The following is a 14,514-nucleotide window of genomic DNA, read 5'->3' as shown; positions in this document are numbered from 1 at the left end:
ACTTCACTGGTAGACACCTGAGTGAAGCCTGAAAGGCCAGTGTAAATATGAGTGTTTTATGCTCAAAATAATAATAATTCATATAAAAGCACCTCACTGTAACCATATTTAAAAATAAAAGCAATGATGATTGAAAAGCAGTATTCATGTATTATCTTTCTCGATTTTTGTATCTAAACTTTTCCTCGACATTTAAGTTACCATGGCTTCAACAATTATGCTTTAAATGTCATACTCTTAATGTTCATTTCTACACTCTTTTAAAAGATGTGATTCAGAAGGTCTACAGTCTAAACGTAGCACAGATGTGTCCACTTAAGGAGAGTGTGTGGGGTGGGGGGGGGGTAGTTTGACATTTTTCATTTCTCTTTAATGTAGAGAGCTCTTTAACATCAGTAGCATTTATCCCGAAAGAAAACTGGGTAGTCATTTTAATAACTGCATTATTAGGCAATTCTGTACTTGCATAGTAAGCTTTCTATTGCTTGGATGTTCAGCATTAATGGACTTGTGTGTGTGTTTGGTGCAGGAAAAGTAAAAAATAATAATAATAATAAAAAAAAAAATATATATATATATATATATATATATATATATATATATATCCTTTTAAAACGGTATATTTCTTTGGCATTCCATTTACAAAACTGAAGAGGAAAACAAAACAATATGCATTAAAAATAGTTCAATGATTTTTTTCCTTGACATGTATTAATTCAAAATATTTTGAAAATACATCAAAAGACAGCAAGACATATAAATTAGTTTACTACAAGCTTTGATTACATTTCGATCCATGAAAAAGCACACCATCTATTCCATTAAAGCTGGCCCTGATAGCTCTTGTTCGGCATACCTAATCTGCCATATAATGGAATATTGATAAGGAGAAAAAAAACGGGCTTGTCACTGCCGTCGACAGGATATTTCTTTCCTGAAATGTTCTTCAAAGAAAGCAGCAGCTTTATAACTATGGATTTAGTGTGTGATGAATAGTTTGGTAACTACCACTACAATTAACTAATACACCGTACAGTGAGAATAGGTTGCTGAGCATAATCTCAGATGAAAACAACAACCAAATCAAATTAACGTTTGTAGAACTATGAAGTGCTAAATAAAATACATGCATTTAATGAAAATCTGAAATTGATTTTCTTCTAAACCATTTGTGCTAAGCTTTAATAGGTTGTTTTTTTCATGCCCAATGACAATAACTTTAAAGTTGTGCATGCAGTGAGAGAGGAATTAAATTAAACATTGCTGAAATTAAAAGAGATTAAAGACTTGAGTGTTTGTGATATAGACTATACTCCTGGTGTTTCCAAAACATGTCTTTACTTTGGCACTGTTTTGTAGGGGAGTGGAATGAATTTGCTTGTGTTCAGATTGGGCCAGTACATAAAGATGCAGACCTTATTTGTTAGGAGTAGTGGTTAGTTCTCTGGACTCCTGAGCGAAGGGGTCTTGGGGTCAGTCCCAGTGTTGGGCACTGCTGTACAATACTGTACCTAGATTGCTCCAGTAAACCCCCAGCTGTTAAATGGATAATTGTTACAATTGTAAGTCATCCTGGCTAAGGGTGTCTGTTAAGAAATATAATAATATTATACCCCAGGCTGGTTAAAGCACAGCACGCTATAGAGATCTTTGGAGATGATACAAGGGTGTGGGGCTGGACAAGTGGGGTTGGGGTGGCTCATATATAGGGGAGTACTAGGACTCCTGACCCAGACAGGGGGAGCTATATGGCTGGTGTCTTCCTGCGCCACTACACTTTGCAGTTGAAAATAAGATTAAACCCTTTTTGCGCTGACTCATGAGTTAAAATTGACCTTGATCTCGAAATGAAATATCTCGGTGTGCTGCTGGACCGCCACGATCAGAACCTGAATATTTGATGAACCGCGAGGCCAAGGTTACCTGGATTTGTTCAAATGGCACTTCAAAGCTGAACGACTCGTTGTAGTAGGGGTTCAGAGTGTTCTTCTTGATTGTCGTCTTCTTCTTCTTGAGTCTCTTGCCGTTCTGCATCAGGTGGATTTTGACGTAGGGGTCTGTGGAGATCAGAGTTACGCCGGGTTAAGAGCGCAGGTCACAGGCCCTCATGCTGCTGAATACATTACACCCCCCCCTTCCACCTGTATAAGTCATTGATGTCTTCATAAGCGTGTCTAATTACTCCGATACAGGGGTTGTGCAAAAGGTCTTGGCTGAATGCGTGGCCTACATTTTAATGCTATTACAAAGTCTTCCCCTTAGAAGTTGATGGAGGAGCCTTGTACCACACATAATGCTGCCCTGTAAAAATACAGGCTTACACAACAAAATTAAGTTGAAACAACACGTGGTAATGTATAGCACTATATGTTGGGAACCCCATTATAAGAGATTGGTACCAACTTGGGAAAAAACAAAACATCGTCGGTGGATTAACAGATAGAGGAGCTATAGGGTTCTGTACATTTTAAGGCAGACTCTGGGGGAGCATTTGTCTCACTTTCACGCCGTTATCTCCAGTCCTGCTAAAGGCAGTCTTCCACTCTCCTGTACAGCAACTCTTCATAATCCAAATAGTAATCAGGTCAAGAGCCCTTGTTAGAGATGCAATCAGGTCTATCAGCCTTGCAGTTTTATCATTAGCAATCAAGATGTTAAGGTGCCACTTATGATTTATTTATCCTCTCAGAATTCTAATCAACCAGAAGGACATTTTAGAGACTCAGTCTTTTGAAGGGGAATGGTTCATTTCAGAGAGTAGCTTAGTTACTTGACTCCATTAAAACACAAATGTATTATTTAGTTTAAAGAATGAATATACAGAAAAGGTTCTGTAGTTTGTCGTGAAGATACAGTTCTCTATAAATACACGCGGAAACACTGGATATAAAGATCAAGAAGAAACAGAAATCCATGACACACATGACATTAAAAAAAAAAATCACCACCGTATCAGTGGAACCCATATGATATTATCTAGTTTAACTGAAAATCTATCAAAAATGTATTTATTTATTTTAAATCAAACTCTTAACTTTTTAAATAATACATATGCATAATTCAGGAATGACTGTTGCCTGATTAGTTTTTCGGCAGAGCGGTCTGCTTCGGCATTAGCACAGTCAGTCTTCGCTGTACAAGACGGAAGGTGTTTCAGCAAAAGAAAGATAAAAAGCTGCTGTAACTCGTTTGCAATAAACATTAAACTTGACTCTGGGCATTTTTAATATCAGTCTGTGACGGAAGGTGTTTCTGTTTTAAAAAAGAAGGACAAGGTTGGATTGTGATATGTCTACAGAGCCAGCCTTATCTAAATTAGCATCCTGTCCAGGGTCAGATGGTTTGTATAGCAGGGGCCATAATAATTTTTGGTAATTTATTTTGATCTACTGAATTCGTGTACATTTTCAATCAGGCAGTAATTTGTAGTTTGCCTGTAGACAAATGTCACCAATTGCAGGCAAGGTAAGTTTTGTATATTCCAGCATAATTACATTTCTCTCGGTCTTGTATGAAACAACTTAAGTGCAGAAATGCTTCTTTTGTATGCCTGTATTATTACACAAAATTAGAGACTTTGTTAAGCCTTATGAAACATCTTACTTTCATTCCCACTTTTCTTTCATCAGTACAAAACTGCACAAGATGAATATGGAAGCCGAGGGAAAACAGTAGAAAGGCAAATCGTGCTTTTAGTTTTCTAAAGATCAAAAGCAGACTGGGTGATATATTTTTTGGGGGGGGGTATTTTCTTTTAAAACTAAAATTAGTAATAATGTATTTAACATCAAAGGAAGTGAACTTTCAGTACGGCTTTGGAGGGAAATGAGCAAAGGCTTAGTAAACTTCAGGAGATAAATAAGAACCCGATGATCTGGGTGATGTACTCTCTTTTTTAGGTCATCTTTACATCTGTGAGTCCGGGAGTGAACTTCTCAAAAACGTACACATTGTCTGGTATAGGAAGCCAAAAAGTAACATACGAATGTTATCATAATAAAACCCTGAAAATGTATAGTAAACCACTGTAAGCAATCAAGACCAGGTGAAGTACAGACATGGGAATATTACAGTGAGTCTTCAGGACTCTCTCAAGCTGCAGGCTGAATAAGTATGAAGGATTTAGCTTAACTGGGTGGGCAATAGATCCCACTACATAACTGCCAAATAAAATTGGTATTAATTTATGACTCAGGTGTACTTGCAGACTAATAAGAGGAGCCTATTTTCCCATGACCACTGTCCCTCACATTTAATGTTCATCAAAGCTCCAAGCTCCTCACCCTCGAAAATGGGAAATGAAAATGAATCCTTTCCTTGTGCCGGGACTAAGACAATCCATAGACGGACGAGTACCCTAAGAGACAAGCTCTGCACAAGAACACGACTCTGACTCTTTGACTAAATGATTTAAGGTATAGTGAGAGCAGCAGATGAGGATACACAGCATGCAATCATTTATACATCACCAAGACGCACGAGAGTTCGTTTTATGAAGACAAATTACATTGTGTGGCTTCACAGTGATTTGCTAAGTGGAGGATATTCGTAAGCTTTGATTTGGACTCAAAAAAAAAAAAAAGAAAAACATATAATGACAGTAGACTGACCTAAAACATTACTCTCCTGGGCTTAGTTTTCTATAGATATATCAGTTTTATAATTAAAGCTGCAGATTCTCTACCTCTGGACTTGTGCAGCCGGCAGTTTAATTGGGAGCCCGCATAAGGTAATTTCAGCGATGTGAAAACAACTGTGTGTTTGCCATCACATGATATGAATCCTCAAGGCTGTGTGTAGCTGCAGATTAGGGGCTCCTCAGGTTTATTTCTAAATGTCAATACCAGACTAAGTTTAATTTCCATTTAGAGCCAAGCTTATCAGCAGATTGTCCATAATCGACCTTAATACAAGTATTTTGTGGTGGTTACCTCGGTATGTATGCTTATTATGCATTAATGAATACTGATCTGCATTACAATTAAGTGCTGTCAATTACTGTCACAACACAGCACCTATATATTTCCGACAAGGATCCCTGACTGTAAAAATGCCGAACGTCACTTATAAATTCACAGCATTTCCATTTCAGCCCTGTGCCTCGGCCGATATAAATACTTTTATCTCGACAGGAAGGCTTTCGTGCTGCATTCCTCAGCCGAAGAGGCCCTGCTTGGAACTACGGCTGAACTCTCCATTGATACCATATTAGGAATCAAATAGTGCAGAACTGTTTGTACTTTCACAGGAGACAATCAGCTGGGAATGTCTGGAGCGTCCAGCCAAATTAACTGATGGCAAGAATATCACATTAAAGCAATCCTGCTCAAATTCATCCAGTTTTAATAATGCAACATTTTTTTCCTGGCTTTTCCCTTAATAGCTAATTAGTATGAATGTTTTAGATCAATATGTTAAAATTAAGATTAAGACTCCTTGAGGCACAGAGCCATAAATGAGCAGATTAGGTTATTAATTTCTTTACTGATATTCAAAGACTTATTAGGAAGTGAAGTGTAACAAAATTATTGGATGATTTTTATGTTTTATTTTTAAAAACAGGTCATGGTGTCTCCTCACTATTCTTTTTTACACATTCCTCCTGTGGGAGAAATTGCACACAGGAGATTTGGGATAAAGCTTTGCACTCATATACAAAGAGCTGCCAGATAATTTCTCAAAGTTAACAGTGTCTCAGTACTTTTTCACTTAGTGCTCTTTTTTATCCTTGTGGTGCTTATTGTATTCTTTCTTTTATGTAGGTCTCTATATTTATGGGATTCCTATTAAACCTTAGGTCCTTTGTGGTAATTACTGGAATTAAAACAGAACTTCCCAGTAAAGTGTTATTTTTTTTACTGCTTATGGCAGAATCACATTGCCCCCTGCAGGCAGGCATTAACACTGCAGCTGCATGTGCTTTTTAATATCGAGCATAGGCTTTTGTGCACAATTCAAATGTAGCATTTTAATGTCAGGCACAACTCGCAGGTTTGTCTTGCATTTTAAATTGGTGAACTCTTTTTTTGTTTTTCATCTTGTGAAAATGTACGAGTAAATAAATTAAACTGCCAGTGTACTTAGTGAGATTTACTAAATTAATATTATTCCTTGATATGTTAACTGTATGCCGCAATACATACACTAAGGCTTTAAAATGGGAAATTCTAAGCAGAGAACAACAGGATGGTCTGAAAGGCCTGCTCTTGCTTGTAACCTTTCTTATGTTAACCCAAAAAGAACTGGATTATGGGTAATGCATATGTCAACAGATAAGCACAGGAATTCAGTGACCCATAAAATGTGGAACTCTGGAATGTAAAGATTTAGAATGAGGATTACTTGCCATTTTTTGAAAGCTTTTTTTGAAGGTTTCCCACAATCCCATTAACGGCCTAACACGACTCCATGACAGAGAGCCTGACAGGAGACATTTATCAGGACTGAAGTTGCTGTTTCCACTCGAAATTTGCTGCTGGAAGAATGATCTGTGACAGAACTACCAACTCCCACACAAATGCTCCAGGCCACGGAGTGCCTCTCTCCTCTCACACGCGCTCAACACTAAACCGCTTAAACGCCTGTGACAGGGCTTTTTCAAGAGGGGGGGGGGAATGTTCTCTAGTTTTTTTTTTTCTTTTCTCAAATATTTAGATAGGATAGACTGCAGTAATATGGGAAGGCAGGATTTATTAAGCACATAATTGTGTTTGCATTTAAACACTGCCTAACAGCGATGTAAGCACAAAAATAGCAGCAGAACTGATTTCGTTTTGGCGATTCCACCAGCAACCTGACTGGGAGGAGTCCAGCTATTTTGTTTTTGTCAAGGCGGCCAACATCACAACAAAATGATTTGCGAATGTTATTAGAGAAAGCAACATATGAGGCAGGCTTGAAGCTCCTCAGCCAGAAATGTGTGTGTGTGGAGAATCACAGCGGTCCTCAGCCACACAAGAGTTTTGTTTCCTGGGAAAAATCCTGCTTATGAAGATATTAAAACACCCTAAACATAAATAAACCCTAAATCCTAAATGCTCATGAACCCAAGGCTGACTGGGGCTGTATTTCACCAAAGCCTTTAGAGTCTTTTTAACAAACCACATTGAATGTCTCTCATGGTCCTCTTCACTTCAGTTTCATTGGACACAAGCTGAAACAACACTCATTTACAGAGAATCCATACATTTTTTGGTATCCATGGTGTAAAAACATATATGCATTCCTGTAAATATAATAATCTCTCAACTAGATTCAAATGCTATACTTTTCTTGCTTGCAAAGGATTCAAAGAATCTCAAGCATATTAAGATGCATAATGCCATGAGATGACTAAAACATAGGATCTTTCAATGTTTCTCTAGTCCCATGGCATCATGTGTTTTAATTATTGTTTCACAAGGTAAGGGCACACCGTTGGGATCAGCCACCTTGGAAGCTGAATTTGATTTTTCTGATTTTCTGATTATTCTCCCTGCTGCGTCTATTTGTTGGCCGATAGACTCCAGTTGAGCGGGAAAAGGAATATACATAGAAACAGGCTTGCTTGCACCTGCACAGCTCATAGCAGATGCACTGTAAAGTCTAGTACATTAGATTAAAGATAAAGTACGAGTTGTGACAAGAAAAAGATCAGGATAAACGATGCTCGCATGCCATTAGAGATGAAATGCAGCAGGTGTTTTCATAAGACTGGTTAAATGAACCGGCCCTTTGCTAATGTGCAGGAAGTGAAGCTAATGCATCATTCATCCCAGGTAATGTGCTAAGATGATGGTCATTTAAATCTAGATACTTTCTTAGCAGGAGAATTTCTTCTTACAAAAACTGCTATGAGATCTGCATAAAATGGATATACAATTAATTATATAACCATAATGTAAGTCAGCTAGCTCTTCACACCTCATTTCTTCTCTAACTGTAATGATAGCCTTCTTCTAAAAAGGGTTTTTTCTGGTTGTTTCTTTCTAAACCCATGTAATAGAACAAAGTGACAATGCAGTATTGTGACACAACACATGGGTTACCAATTCCTATAACAACAGCAAATGAGTGAAATCATGAGGGGCTGAAAGGTGATTCCTGTGCGGTTTGAGCTGAGAAAGTGCTCTGGGTCAATATCAGGAAAGAATCAGAACAAGTCGTTTTCAGACACTAGATTAGTTTTGTTTTTGTGCCAGTACATACCTCATGAATATTTGTAAATAGAAAGAAACATGGCTTTCTCTGAATACCAAAGATGAGTCAGTACTTTATACCTAATACTTCCAGCTGGCATGAGACAAAGACCCATGTTTTGCTGCCAATTTCTTTTTTCTTTTCAACAGACTAAAAAAAATGGAAACCCCAAAAATACTGAGACAGTAAATGAGCCTCCCATACACAGAAGGAAAGGGCAAAAGTTTACAAGCTGCTGAATATCTTTAATTTGCTTCTGATGTAAAGTAACTTCTGAAACTATCAGTTCATTTGTGACGATCACACCTATGTTAGCCATCTGCAGAACCTAAACAATCAAACAGTCCTTGGGAAAAGAGATGAAGAAGCAAGATTCTTAAGGCAATAATATCACATTTTATGATTAACAAAATACTTGTAAAATGCTTACGCGGATGTAATTGAGAGGGTAAACCTAGATAGGGTTGGATTCAAGAAGACCTAGCCAACGTTTTCAGGCATTCCCCAGGGGACTTCAAACAGCATCGGCAGCAGCAGAAGTCATTAGCCTTTTCAGCTGCTGTCACTCAAAATGGTCTTCCCTCAGCATGGAAAAGGTTACAAACTAAACGTAGATGGTTTGAATATAATTCAACACAAGCTGACAACCCTGCCCACCTCTTGTAAGTCTACGCCCATTGCACTCTCGCTTACTGCATGGCTTATTGTGAGCACAGCACCTTGACCAATTTAAGACCTTTGTATATAAATGACAAGTACTCTCTTAATGGATTCCAGCAAACACACTTGTTTTACACACAATGCAAAATAAATCTATGTTTAAAATGCTCTGGGTTATTGGGTTTACAGCCCAGTGAGTCACAGGCCAAGGGAAAATGTCAGAGCATTCAAAGTCATAGGGCAGCAACATCCAGGGGCTGTAATGAGAATGGAGTAACATGGCCTCCCACTCATTCATGAGTTGATTAGGTGGGACCCCTGTTGAGTAAGCCCTGTGAAAATTGGTAGAAATTTGCTTGAAAATGTACACAGACCCCAGAATAAGCTCATTAGTCACTAAAGAAAGTGTTTAAAAATACCCTAGGTGATTAAATGTTGTATTTTGGTGTCAGGGACAAACAACACCTCTGCACAGACCCAGATCTATGAAACACACAAAAGACTGATTTTGTGTAAAACAAAACAAAACATCCCAGAATTACAGGCAAAGATACTAATTCCTCACTTTCTTAAAAGGACTAAAAAGAACAACAAAGTATGACTTTTTTTTTTTTCTTTCCTCACGTAACTGCCTAATGAGGCTTTCTGGCATATATAAATGACATATACTCATGCATATGCAGATTTACCTGGAAATAAATATTTAAAGCTATGTATTTTTTTTTTAGAAGAGAACTAATAGTAAAAATGAAATTCTATCTGTGATGACTACTGCTGCTGCATAAATGAATATATAACAAAATGTATAAGAATGGCATATTAGCTGTTTGTCTGGGGCTATTCACCACCTCACTTCAAGTCCTCCTCATTTATACAGGTTTGATAATGGTAGGGGCAGAATCAATATTCTGTTTGAGGTGAGAAAACTGATTTCAGCAATCATCTGGATTGTGAATTATGATGATGAAAATGAAAGTGCTTAGTTATTCAGAGATAACACAGAGGCAGCTGGGAACGAATAGCATAGCAGCAACCCATGAGACTTGAGCAGGAGGTGCCACTGTGAGCAAAATGTAAAGTTAAGGTTTTGCTAAACATGCTAAGGGAGGATGTATCGCAGGTTGCTTTATAACAAGAGTGGAAAAAAGAAGAAACAATACAAGCAGTATGTATATACAGATAAATAGACAACCCTTGGGTGGTTACACAATCGTAGACACAAGGTTTTGGGAGAACCAATTAAGTGATTCTGGTTCCCCAAGCTTTTCGTTTTCGGGGCGTCTCTTGTCAGAAATTGGAGTTCACACAGTATGCTTTACTTATGTAGTGTAAGACCTGTGCACATTTACTGTAAAACATGTAATTTTGTATCTTCACTGTGTAAGACAGTGGATACTCCTACAGCGATCTCACACCTTAACTCTGCATAAGCACTGCCTGATATATCCAGCCTGACAGTCTCCTCAGTGCAGCCATACCTGAAGAAATACACAGCCAGAAAACACAAGCACTCAAGTTCTGATGGATCAACACTCAACTAATGTGCGCTGACAAGCAACAGAAATACACTGGGCCAAAATTAGAGACTTTTAACACCCCCTTGACACACTTTACACTTCGGTAATTTGATTCTAAGCTTTCATTCTAATCACAGGTCTCTGGGAGTCAGTTGTAGTGAGTTATATCCTACAGGTACTCAGAAATACTATTATGTATGATGTGAGCAAGTGAGACACAGACATGTAGACTTAAAGGGGAACACATGTGATTCCATAAAAGTATGGATTTATGGTTCTTTACATATTTCTATAGTGTATGTGTTTTAAAATTTTAAACTTACCAAATAATGGCGGATGTTAAATAGCAGCATGTGTGCTCTATCAGGGTTTCAGGATTGAGTGTCATAACGTCCTGGACAGCAGAAACACAATGGTACAAAGCACCAGGTTTGTCTTCCCCTTGGCAACTCGACTCATATAATCAAGCCTTTCCTCCTTTCCAACAACAGAGGAGATTAATGGCACAGTGGAGGATGTTTGTGCAAGTAAACAATCCCACATTCAATTAAATTGAAAACAATCTGCAATCTGCAGTGATCACTTTGATCACAGTGCAGTCCAGCATTTGCATAACTTTAATTATCCCACTCGCCTACATTGTTTTGTATGCATAGGCTAATGCACAGTAACGTGTGTTACAGTGTGTGATTTTCAGAATCAAATGTGTCCGCAAGGTAAATAGTAACTTTCTCATTCTAGTACAATCTGCACACAATCATTTGTTTTGTCTTTTGTATAAAAGGGTTGGTAAAAAAACAACCTGAAATATAAACCTGAAAAGAAGTGACGCAGGAAAGCAATATCTTGTCAAAAAATCCAACACAAATTTTATAGTATAATGGTAAATACATTTTTGGAGACTCCGATTGGCACTTAAGCTCTCTCTGATGCTGTTGTTAGACACAGATTGCTTTTTATATGAAAAAACAAAAGTACTTTCAGCTTTAGTCTAAATGTATATACATACTGATATGATGATATTCCTGTTGCATACAAAGTATTTACAAAGGTACTTACAATTCACTTTCATCAGCGCTCTAAGAAATCAAAACTTTGAGTAAACCTATATAACTCTGATTAAATACATCTACAACAGAGCCACATCATTCAGTCTGACTCCACCAAGACACTGACAAGATCTAGATCTGCAAAGGAGTACATCAAGGATTTACAATCTCTCCAAATGCTTCATGGCAATGCTTGAAGAAGTGTTCAACACTTTGGACTGGGAAGAAGAAGGAATAGGCCTATAAATGGAGCTTACTTGAACAACCTACACTTTGCAGAAACATCTGAAGACCAGCATCTTAAAAATCCAGAACTCTCGGATGCAAGTAAGAAAACTGGTGTAAAATATAAGTAAATTAAAAGATAATTGAAGAAGTTAAAAGTTATGTCTACCTTGGAAAGCAAATCATCACAGATGGAGGTGTTATGGAAGAAATAACAGAAGAGTGAAAATGGGATGGAGTGCATTTTAAGAAATCACATGCAGCTGAAATGAAATCTACCCATTTGCTGAAGAGAAACATCTGATAAATGCACACAGTGCTCACTTATGTCTCAAACCTGGTCACTTAATACAAAAATGATACAGAGACTGGAAATGACACAAAGGAACATATAAAAATGTGTGCTTGGAATAACAAGATAAACATACATTGTTCAGAGAAAAAAAAACTAAAGTATGCAACATCATTGAAAAAGTGAAAATGTTACAATGGCAATGGGCCGGACACATTGCAAGTAGACTGTTGTCCTTCTGAAATATAAAAAGTGTGGCTCTACTGTACAAAAAATCTCTGAAGCACCAACTTTCGCTATGTTTTTATTTGAGCCATTTGATAAGCTCTTAATCTCATATCTAGCACTAGATGTGTCAGATATAGTGTTACCAAAATGCATTTAATAATTCTAACAGATTATATCGACTCTGTGTTTCAAGAACTGTATGTGACTGTGGATGATGGAGCGCTGGATCTTTCGCCCACGCCAACACCCCTTTTCTCAAATTTTGCAGACCAGTAGAAACAAAAAACCTACATTTTGGTGTATAAAATGGTTAGGGACAGATGTGATTCTTATGACAGCTTGGGGAAATGGTATGAATAATGAGACAAATCTGTGCCTCAACAATCATGTCAGTTATAAATCATTATATGAATATTTTTAAAACTAAACTGATTTGTTTTTGTCACCTTATTTCTTAAGTTGAAATATTGTTTTTACACATTGGTGAGTTTGGGTGACTATGTTTTGAAGAAAAAGGAAAATTCACAAATATTATTATTATTGGGTACGGTGTTAACGTCAGTTGCCACAGGGAAGACGGATCCTGTTTTGTAGTTATTCAAGTGTGTTTATGCTATTCAGGAAATTATGACACGAGACATCCTGAATCCCTGAAAGAACATACAAGCCAGAGTTCAACACCTTGCATTATTTGGAAGTTTTAAAAGTTGCTTATATGATTGAATTGTACATGGAAATGTGCTATATACTGAGTGGCCACCGTATGAGCTGTTTCTGACCACAGGACCACCGTTGGCTGGATGGTTTTTGGGTTGTGGATCATTCCCCTGATACTGTCATGCAGGAAAACCCCTGGAGGGTTGCTGTTTCTGTGAAACTCATACTGGTGCCAACTACCGTTCCCTGTTCAAAGTCGCTGAAATCTTTTGTCTTGCTCATTCTCCCTTTGAATTGCACACACACAATCCCTAGATACCTGCCTACCTGCTTTAAATAGCATAGTCTGAACATGTGATGCATTCATCTTATACACTAGCAACACGTAGAGATACAGAAACCCACCATTTTAGGAATCGCACAGGTTCCCCTTTAAATGACAGCTTAAACTTACTTGGATTGGATACCATCACCATTCCAGGGATATTTAAGGTAATTACTCAACAAATTGTTCCAAGAAGGTACTGCTATATTTTGTTTTTCTTGTGGAACCATAAACTGCCAAATTAAGCATAGCTACGAAGTGTAACTGTCATTTCAGTTTTGTCTACTCAGACAACATTAATCACTTGCATGGGCCACTTACCCACACAGCCCTCAGGCCCCAAGATAACTGCATCAACTGCTCTGCTGCAGTAACAGCCTCCAAATCTTCAATTACCTTTAAATGGCTTTTCTTCTTCTCCACAAAATCACTCATTTGAGCTCAATGGCCAGAAGCTCAAATGCAAACATGCAGTATATGATCCTCTTATTTAAATAGGAGGCCTCCTGCTGCTTTCCAGATTCCTGCGCTAAACAGCCTTGCTTAAACATGAAAAAAAAAATCTCCCAATGAAAAGCATTCCATGAAAGCCAAGGAATGAAGGGCAGTGGGAGTTCATTAATAATAGATACCTGCACACTGTAATAACAATTTCTGAAAGGTCCATCAGTCTGCAATAAAAAAGATCATTACCTTGTGTACTACAGCACAAGGGAACATGAGAATACAGTACTTAAGAGCTGAGACCTGTTCCCACAAATGTATCACCACATTCCCTGGCTGTGTAGCTCCTACAAAGGTAGAAAACACTGTGATGAATTCAAGGCAGGATGGTGTTTTTAATTCTTATTCAGGTCCTGTCCAATAAACCCCTGTAGACTGTTTCAATTGATAATATACAGTTCTTACTCCAAGTTAAGTGGGGTATTTCCCCCATTTAATAGTCCTTTTTGTTATGTCTTTGGGTATCATGTAATAAAACATCAATTTTCTGTCAAAAGCATATTTTCACTCAAGACGTTCTCTACTATTAAAAAGTGGCAACTTGAAATGCACACAATTCATTTTTTCCCCTGTGCAACTGATCTATTTTTAATCTTAATATTTCCATTGCTTGCCTTTTCAGTTCACGTTTTCAGAGGATGATATAGCTGACATTTAACATTCCTCATTCATATTACTTATTTTGTTGATATCTCAGTCTCTCCTCCAAGGAACTCTTGCGAATCAACTGATTAAAACAGAAGGAAAGGACACCTTTGGGAATGACACAATCAAAAGGGTTTCCAGGAATCGAAAAAATGCTACAGACCTTTTTGTATTTGCTGCATGGCTCTACCAAGGCTGCAATTCAGTTTCTCTCAATCCACAGAAGAGCATTGT

The 14,514-nt window shown here is 37.7% G+C and overlaps 1 protein-coding gene across 6 annotated transcripts in view; it reads right to left on the bottom strand.

Moving 5' to 3' along the window:
- Positions 1-14,514, bottom strand: part of syt1a (synaptotagmin Ia) — a 235,989-nt gene that overhangs the window by 4,333 nt on the left and 217,142 nt on the right. For all 6 annotated transcript variants that reach the window (XM_066723614.1, XM_066723615.1, XM_066723616.1 and 3 more), the window contains one exon: positions 1,924-2,057. In XM_066723614.1, coding sequence (XP_066579711.1) covers positions 1,924-2,057 — 134 coding nt within the window. The remainder of the gene's footprint in view (positions 1-1,923; positions 2,058-14,514) is intronic.

Source organism: Amia ocellicauda, chromosome 15 (assembly GCF_036373705.1).
Source record: "Amia ocellicauda isolate fAmiCal2 chromosome 15, fAmiCal2.hap1, whole genome shotgun sequence".
Classification (NCBI taxonomy): Eukaryota; Metazoa; Chordata; class Actinopteri; order Amiiformes; family Amiidae; genus Amia; species Amia ocellicauda.
Note: the sequence above shows the minus strand (reverse complement) of the source record. Positions and strands in the feature narration are given on the sequence as shown.